The following is an 8,773-nucleotide window of genomic DNA, read 5'->3' on the forward strand; positions in this document are numbered from 1 at the left end:
GCATGTATAGCATACTTGACAATAAAGTTGACTTGACTTGACTTGACTTGACTTGTATTGGACATCAAATATTTATAGATATGTTTATGAATTTAAAAATGTTCTTTGTCATAGTAACTAAAAGACTAACTAGCTTTTGGTGACAGAAATAGACATAAAAGAAGAATAGTGTGCAGAAAGACAAAACAGGAAGTGGAGTAAAGGAAATTAAAAAACTAAATTTTTCATATAAATACGTTCTTTGATGTGAAAAGCAGATCTGGAGATGGTGGTTTATAAAGTCAGTACAGCCAATTAAATCAGAATACAATTTTTTGTTTTGTTTGTTTCTTTCTTGCTTTCTGTCAACAAACATGGCAGATATGGAAAATAATATTCATAGGTATGTTTTCATTAGTGTATAATCCCAAGAATCCTTGTTTTTGTTACCTTTGAATGAGCCATCATCCATCTTCTGTGGAGTCTGCCATGTTTCTACAGTAGCCCAGAACAGACAAACCAAACACTGGCTTCAGATATTTAGTAAAAGATAGTTTCTCCTACACAAATGGCTGCTACCTGCCACTGAATCCTACATACTGGTCCTTTAATTTTATAATATTTTCCTTGTAGTGTGCAGCTACGGTGGTGAATGTTATTCATAGGCTGTTTGCCACCATGCATGCTACATTTTAGATTTCTCCAGATCCACATCTGAGATCTTTGACCCTGATGGCAGACACAGCAAACATTTTTGTTCTGTGCACTGGCGTCAAATCAGCTACACAATGAAATCCCAATACAGAGACAGAACTGCTCAAAAGACCCAGATAGTTGTGTAATTTTAAAATAACATTTTACATAATTACAGGCAGCATTATAGTGATGAACCCAACACATAATTATCACCAACTCTGTTGTTCCCCTCAGCTCTAAAGTAAATATTTAAGCCCATTGTTTAAAACCCACTGTAAACTACCAGCTCAGCACAAAGTTAGGAACTAGCTGGTGAACACAGTGGCATTTAACAGCTGAAGAGCCAGATATTTCTCTCAGATGTTGGTAGAGACCAAAAACAGCTAAAAAGACTGAATATTGGACTTGGTTTTTCAGAATGACACAAACATGACTCCAAATAAACGATAAACCAATAAAAGGTTCACCATATCAACTTAAAAAGGTGACAATACATGTTTGTCACTATTGTGTTTACAGCTTCTTTCCACTTCCCCTCAAAGACCATAAAGTAAATTAAAACAATGAATCATCATTGTGGTTGGATAGAAGATCTATTACAGTTTGTATGTATCTGAATTTAAGGAGTTTCTTTGATCCTGCAGCACCAAAGAGAAGTCCAACAAAGATAACATTGTGGTGGAGATGAAGAGCGACAACACAGAGGAAGCCGTGCTCCTCGGGGTCAACGGAGAAAAGCAACCTCCCAGTGACCAGGTAGATATCTACTGTTCAACTGAAAGATGATGCTGTTTTTCTGCTTATCTAATTACACCCTCGCCCCATGTCTTTTCTCGTGTTTTAATGTCTGCGTTTGCCCTCTGCAGTAAACGGCGGTGAGTAGCTGGACGTGCAGAAGTGAGGCGGTGACTGCAGACGCAACAACAAGCTGCTCCTGTTCTTCCCTCTCAGGCTCAGACCAGCCAATGCCTTCAAGCTTCCACCGCAGCTCCTTATCCCAGAGTTATGTCACAGAGAAAATCTCAGCTGTCAGTTAACAACACGACGGACAGCCGAGACTCAAATTATTGCAAGCTTCAGCTTTTGCTTACCGTCCTTTACATCCCAGCACATTTCTGTTGGAATGCAACCCCGAGCTTTAAAAGAGAAATGATTAGAGCGCTCTGTGACGTAACTCTACTAACAAATCTTTAGCCTTCAAATCAAGGACTATCCTTTGCCTGTAGTTCTCATAACCACGAGCCTTGTATACTGCTGATTGTCCATAGAACATTAATTAGAGCACAACACTGACCAGGGACTGTTTTTATATCCAACTAAGCATCACCTCAGGCAAAGCAATCACTGAAGAGCAGCCTGAAATAGCTCTTTATCAAGTGTACATATTATAATCTATGTATATATTTCTTTATTTAAAATAACACCATTGAAAAAAAAAAAACTACCAAAAATAATTGAGCAGATAGGATTTTATTTTGTTTTGGTCTTTATGGAGTTTAGTTAGATGTCTTGTTGTGATTTTTTAAAATAGTTTTGTCTATGTTTCCTGTTTAGCTGAAGTCTGTACACTGAATTTTTTGGGCATGCAACGATGCTTCCCTTTACAGCCAGTTACAGCCTTCACCAAAAATGTTGCCTTTTTAGCTCTGAAAATAAACTTAGGGGTCATTTAATCACATATCATTCACTTTTGTAGTTCTTCTCTTCTCTACAGCTTACAGTAGTTTTTACACTCCCCAGTTTGTGTGTTTTAAAGAAGATATTTTTGCGAGACGGGTGAAAAGTCTGTTCGATATTTGACCTAAAAAGGTTAACATTATTTGCTGTTTTCTTTACTTTGATATATATGTGTGTGTGTGTGTTTGGGTTTAAGAATTGCCAACAGTCTAGTTAAAAGGTTACAGATGCCTTAGAAATTTGATCAGAACCTATAGAAATATCAGCAACGTTTTATATGCTTAGTTGTTTATATTTAATGTTCAGTGCACTGATTTCTTTGTGGTTACTCTTCATGCAGTTTTGTTTCTCTAATGTGAAACAGTTGTTTTGTTTAATGTGACTTTATGTGAAAGAAATGCAATTCTGTTGCTATTTTTTTATTTCTTTAAGAGGAAGGATGAGGGTAAAACAGATTATTGGTCCATAAATATGGTTCACGGCATGAAGTTGCCCTCTTTAAAAAAAAGAAAACACATGTTTCTGTTTAATGAATGAAATAATTCATGTGTGACTGAAACTTGAAATAATCTGTTGGATCCCAAAGAGACACAGAATCCCCATCAGACATAACGACGAGTGACTTGGTAACTACAGTATATGACTACTGAGGAGGGGAGAATGACTGTGACTCCACTTATGCAAAAGACATTTATAGACAATCAATACGCTCAGTTGTGTGCAGGTATGATCCCTTCCTACCCTCTGTTAGTCTGTTGTTTTCTGCTGTTTGGAAGAACTACCACTGTTAAATGGTTTTGGGTGTTTGAAATCTATTAAATGCCTTTTAATGCCTTGGAGTTGTAAAATGTAAAATGAGTGTCATTCACTGATTATATTCAAACCAATTTACCAACAAATTCATTGTTTGTAGTTTTTGCAAATTATACCAAATAAAGATTGACTGTTAAATGAAAATTAGGACTGAATGTGTCTTAAGTTACATATTATTCCTGCCAGTGTTTTAAAAAAACAGACATTTTAATATCAGGTTTTTGTTCTGTTGGTTTACACGTCTGTGTTTTATGGAAGATTTCTTTATAACTTCCTAGTAGGTTTTCCCCCAAAACAGCCACTGTATGTAATTTGGTTCTGATTTTAGGACAAATAGAAATTTTGTTCAAATGGTAAACTAAAATTAAAGTTAGTTTAATCAGTGTGGAATTTGTCTACAAGCAAACATACAGTTCAAAACATATGGAGAATTAAGTTTCTGATATTAAACAAGTAATGTGTAAATATATACTTAAGGTTAAATGAAACTAATTTTCTTCAATAAGTACAACGTTTTCATTTCTAGGAAATGACGCACCTGTAAATAAAGGGTTTAGTTATTCAGTTTCTGTGAGATGCAGACAACTACAGCAGCCCATCTTTCTCCTGCAGACCTAAAATTCCCATTACATCTTCAGAAGTCTGTCGGTACACAGAAGGCTTTATTAAGTTACATAAGAGTTTTATAAATGGCTCAGATATGATGCAGATTTAATCAACTACTGGGCAGTCAAATCAGATTTTGCTTTTTAATGCAGTTACCAAATGCATTAGTGAACTTTTGAGCATATAAGAAATATGAAGTATTGAACCTGTCTGCAGCTCTGACCACTTGGTAAATTCTTAACGTCCCTACTGTCAAAAACACTCTGTTCATCATCCTCAAAACCCAGAGAGTTTCATCACGTCTGTACCTTAGCGCTGCTTCCAGAGTCCTTTCTCATCCTGTTCAGTTCCTCATCTCTCCTGCTCGACTTCAATAAACCCTTTTCACAACAAACATTCTGACTTGTCAGAGCAGGAAAAGCACAGCTGCAAATTATAAGATTATAACGATGGCTCCATTCCATTTAGTCTTTCAGTAAGCTGTATCAGTGAGTGAGCATGGAGTGGCTCACCTAGAGGAAAGGCAGCCAATGTATTTTCCTGCTATGACAAGTCAAAATGTCTGCAGTGAAGAGTCTAAACAACAATGTTATAATGCTCCTTTTAAACTCCTGCAATCCAAACTCTACTTTAACAGTCGGCGTAATGATTCCTGTCAATGTTATACTATAAGTGCATTAAAGTCTTTTTAAATACAGTAATCACAGTACTTCAATGTTATATAGTATCTGATAACTGTTATTTTACATCCGTCAAGACTTTAATGAATCAATTCACTGTTCAATAAGTCTAGCAGATGATTGAGTAATCACAAATGGATTGTGTATCCTTATTTTAAGATACGTATGGGAAATAGATACTGATAGACATCAATAGGTTTATAATGTCTCAGTTGAGCTCATTGTCTGCATTTACAAGTTAAAGATCTTTGAATGTGTGTGTAGAGAAGAGAGACACGTGATGGCTTTTGCTTATCATTTTTATTAACAGCACTGTGCATACTTCCAAAGTGATATGAGCTTTAAAAACCATCAAAAAGTTAATGAATGCCTTTTACTGACGAGAAGCGACACGGCTACATGGAACAACGGCTCCCTCTTCTGGCAGAAAGTTGAAGTACCCCAACACGGGGACTGAGGGTAACGGGGCCTGGTCTGCATCCAGCATCTCTGAGGCTGAGCACTGATCTAGGACCTGGTTTATCTCGAGACCTTTCACAGATCAGCACTTGTGCTCATAGAGGAGGCCTGATGCGGCCGACAAGGAAGAGAAGACAGATTAATACAAGCAATACTGCACAATCTTGCCTTCAGAGATCAACAGGTACAGCTCAATACCTACAAACGCTCTTCAAAAACAAGGCCTGTTTCTAAACATGGTGAGGATCTCTAAACATATGGCACTGCTCACAGAATTATTCACACAAGTAAACAAAACCTTTGGAACAAAATACATGTACAGGAATGCAAAATGAAAATAAAACAGCCATTTTTTTCACTTTACACAATTAGCTTTTCTTTAGAGTGACAGTATCAAAGCACAAATTGGTATACTGTGCAAAAACAAAAATAAAAAAAAGGTAAATAATACAATGACATGCTGTCCTCAAAACATCAACAAAACATTGGTACAGTATTGAGGATTGGAGACCTCCTCGTCCATTACACATCATTCAAGAAGTTTCTCAAGGCAACTAGGAACAGAAAAATAAAAAGAACTAGAGGATGGCCAGACAGCGCGGAGATAGCTTCCAGTCAACAGACAGAATTACCCAGAATAAGCCAGGGCTATTGACATGATTAACCCTCCCAAAAAAAACAACATTCTTCTTCATATGCTGGGAGAAGTTCAAGTCAATGTACCTAAAAGCTTTATTTATCTTATTCATTCATAGTACCTGGAAATGAAGCTGCTGTCTCTAGTCCTGCCAACATCGGAAACAATACAAAAAATGTGCAAGTTAAAATATGAAGTAAAGAAAAAAAAAGGTAATAGGCTACTTGTGTGACTTCATTAAGCGGATAGTTTTGGCTACATGTCACCTGGATAAACAGACAGCAGGTGAGCTGTCTGTGCCAATGTGTCTCCTCTGGGTTTTGACAGCCAGGGTGAACGCCACTCGTTTAGTTAAACATTATTCCTGAGTTAGTTCTTACAGTTGGCCCAAATACTGATTCTAATGTAGACTTGGGGGTGGGCCAGCAAACCCATGAGCCTACTTAAAAAAAAGGATCAGCAATCACTCCCTTTCAGCGAGGTGAACTGCCGCGAGAAGGGAATTGATGTGAAAGAGAAGCCTGACTAATACAAAATGGCTGGTTTCCATACCGAAAGCATTTTGTTTGCTTTAATTACTGTTGCTGTAGACAGACAGACCTACCTGTAGAGAACCATAGAGAATATATTTAAAAAAAAAAAAGGTTTAAAACACTGAAGAGTCGACAGCTTGAGAGAGCTGCAGGCTCACAAGCCGCTTGTACTTTCAAGTATGCTACATCACGGACTGGAGAAACACAGGTGATACTGTCACTTTAAAGAAACAGGATGACGGTTAAACACAATATTCACAAATGTACATTTAAGGCGTAATTGTTTAGCACTAACAATAGTAGCAGCAGTGAAGCACTTCTGAATTAATTATAATAACAATATTTATGATCATATTACAATAATATATTACCAAAGTAAATCAATGACATTTTTTTTGTTTCATAACACTGGACTGAGCTGGAGACAGAAATCCGAACCAGCCAGCCAATGCAGTTAGACGAAGACAGAACAAAAACGTTTCAGCCACCACGGATCGCACAACACTAGCCTGTCTGGTACTGCAGGGTCGTCGACATTAGCACGTCCTCTAATAATCTCACTGCCAGGCTCTACAGCTACACCAGGCCCTGTCATATGAGTTAGAGCAGTAGTACGTTTCCAGAGCACGAGTCTGAGTATACTGACTGTAATTCCACATTCATGTTGTACAGGAATAGGGGTTCGTTTGAGAGCAGGTCATGAGGAGTAGAGTCTGGCAGACGCACACACACACGCATGCTCACATACATACATAAACACACAAAGACACACACAAAAGACACACAGACACACTGCCAGACAAACAGATCAGACCTGAAACCATCGTCATGCTACTTTGAAAAATACAACACGACAAAACAAGCATGTTTTTCTAAAAAAAAGTACCAAAGCAACATTGTTAATCAAAGGCCATAACAGACTGAATTCATCGTGAAAAAGCTCTGCTGCACGTCTTCTAAGCTGCTGCCGACCAACACATCCTAATGGAGGAAGATACCCCGACTCCTCCTCTTCCTAGCATGTGTTTCTCTGCACTCTCACACCCCTCAGTCCGCCAGAAAAGGGCCAAACCCCCCCCCCATTTAATCTGGTCCCCGTCTACCCATATCGCTTGTACCAACAGCGACCCTCAAAGCTGAAGTCATTTTTACACACTGTATATGCACGTACTGTATATATTACACACATTTAATATATATTTACTCATATATTAAATTTTCATATAGACATACATTTTTAGTTTTATTTGTGAGGTGTTGGTTACATTTTCAGCAAGAGGCTTCGACATGAAAGAGAAGAATCGGTCTTCCCAGGATTCCTACAAAAAGTCTTGCCGTCACGTGGCGTCCCGTCACTGTTCCGCATGCGCCGAGTCAGTCCTGCGGAGATGTCCTTGACAACGAAGAGGCCTGCTGTAGCAGTTTAAAGAAGGCCAGACACTGTTGAAAGCGCATGGAGTGCAGGGCGCGGAGTTCCCAGAGATGCCGTGAGCTCGCTGGAGTAACAGCCAGTTAAAAATCCACAGGGGCGTAGGGCGTCGACCAGCACCGGAGGTAGTGCTGCAGGCAATGAGCTTTTGGGCTTTGGGCTGGGCTGTGCCAACCTAAACCCAACCAGGCTGGGCCAAGCTAGGGCAAGAGAGCAAACACGAGAGAGAGAGACACAAGGAGTGTGCTATGTAAGAACATGCGCGGTGGAGGGAATAGAGACAAACTCACGTAGGATATTCTTGGCCATTTCGATATTGTTCTGTGCAATCATCAGTGCTTTCTGGATGTCCTGGTAAGAGTATCCCTGACTCATGAGGTGCTCGATCTCGCTACTGATTTGAGGGTTGGCTTCTCCTCCTGTTGCCCCACTACTAGGTGGAGCAGGGACGGGCGGGACGGGGCTGGGTCGACGCTCTGAGTTGATTCGTCTGGGCAGGGGCTTTGGAGGTCTCTCTGGTGCTTCTACCGGCTCTGAGAAAGCTGAACAAACGGAGAGAGTGAGTGTGTATACGCCCTTAAAGCCAAAAGGTCTGGAACACTAGTTTTTTGTCAAATCTAAAAGAACATAAATTACTTTTAAATACACTAAAGGGTCACTATAGGTTACAAATAAAAAAAAAAAGATCCTGATCACTATAATTAGCCACTTGTAGCAGATTTGTCTGAGGTAAGCTATACGTTTTTAATCATACTGTATATAGGGTGAACTGGTTGTCCTTTTCCACTGCAGCAACCTTTAATAAAGCTTTTATGAAGAGTCTAATTAGGATCCGGGAGCCTGTCAGCTCTTCTGAGAGCCCCTTAATTGGTCCTCAGATACAAAGTTTAGGTCTTTAGGACCACTCAGACACCCAACAGTCATCATAGGTAGTAAATGTCAGCTTACTGCAGAGACAAGGAGATTACTCTGAGAAGTAAGAGGCCGTCTCATGAAGAAACAACAAAAAATGACCAAAGGGCCTTCATATTAGCACCATCGGCCAGGAAATATCATGTCATCACTCGTCAGTGTCTCCACCAAAATCCTCTAAAGGAGGCTCCGCTCCAGCTCTTCATGGTCCATTTCTCCGGCACCTTCCTACCTCCTACAGAAGGTGCCAGGTCTGCTAAGGCCACTAATGCTGTATTAATTGCAGTCAAACCTCCACACAACCTTGCAGACTCTGACATTTAAGTGGTCAATATACAGACAGGCATCACTT

The 8,773-nt window shown here is 39.4% G+C and overlaps 2 protein-coding genes across 4 annotated transcripts in view; one reads left to right on the top strand and one right to left on the bottom strand.

The window, feature by feature from the left end:
* mcamb (melanoma cell adhesion molecule b) overlaps positions 1-3,309 on the top strand; it is a 36,730-nt gene extending 33,421 nt beyond the window's left edge. For all 3 annotated transcript variants that reach the window (XM_035679699.1, XM_035679700.1, XM_035679701.1), the window contains 2 exons: positions 1,320-1,431; positions 1,542-3,309. In XM_035679699.1, coding sequence (XP_035535592.1) covers positions 1,320-1,431; positions 1,542-1,544 — 115 coding nt within the window. In that variant the 3' untranslated portion in view covers positions 1,545-3,309. The remainder of the gene's footprint in view (positions 1-1,319; positions 1,432-1,541) is intronic.
* Positions 3,310-4,732: 1,423 nt separating this feature from the next.
* Positions 4,733-8,773, bottom strand: part of cbl (Cbl proto-oncogene, E3 ubiquitin protein ligase) — a 35,222-nt gene continuing 31,181 nt past the window's right edge. Inside the window, 1 exon segment of the mRNA XM_035679718.1 lies at positions 4,733-8,051. Coding sequence (XP_035535611.1) covers positions 7,756-8,051 — 296 coding nt within the window. The 3' untranslated portion in view covers positions 4,733-7,755.

Source organism: Morone saxatilis, unplaced genomic scaffold (genome assembly GCF_004916995.1).
Source record: "Morone saxatilis isolate NCDOM2014 unplaced genomic scaffold, NCSU_SB_2.0 Contig8, whole genome shotgun sequence".
Taxonomy (NCBI): Eukaryota; Metazoa; Chordata; class Actinopteri; family Moronidae; genus Morone; species Morone saxatilis.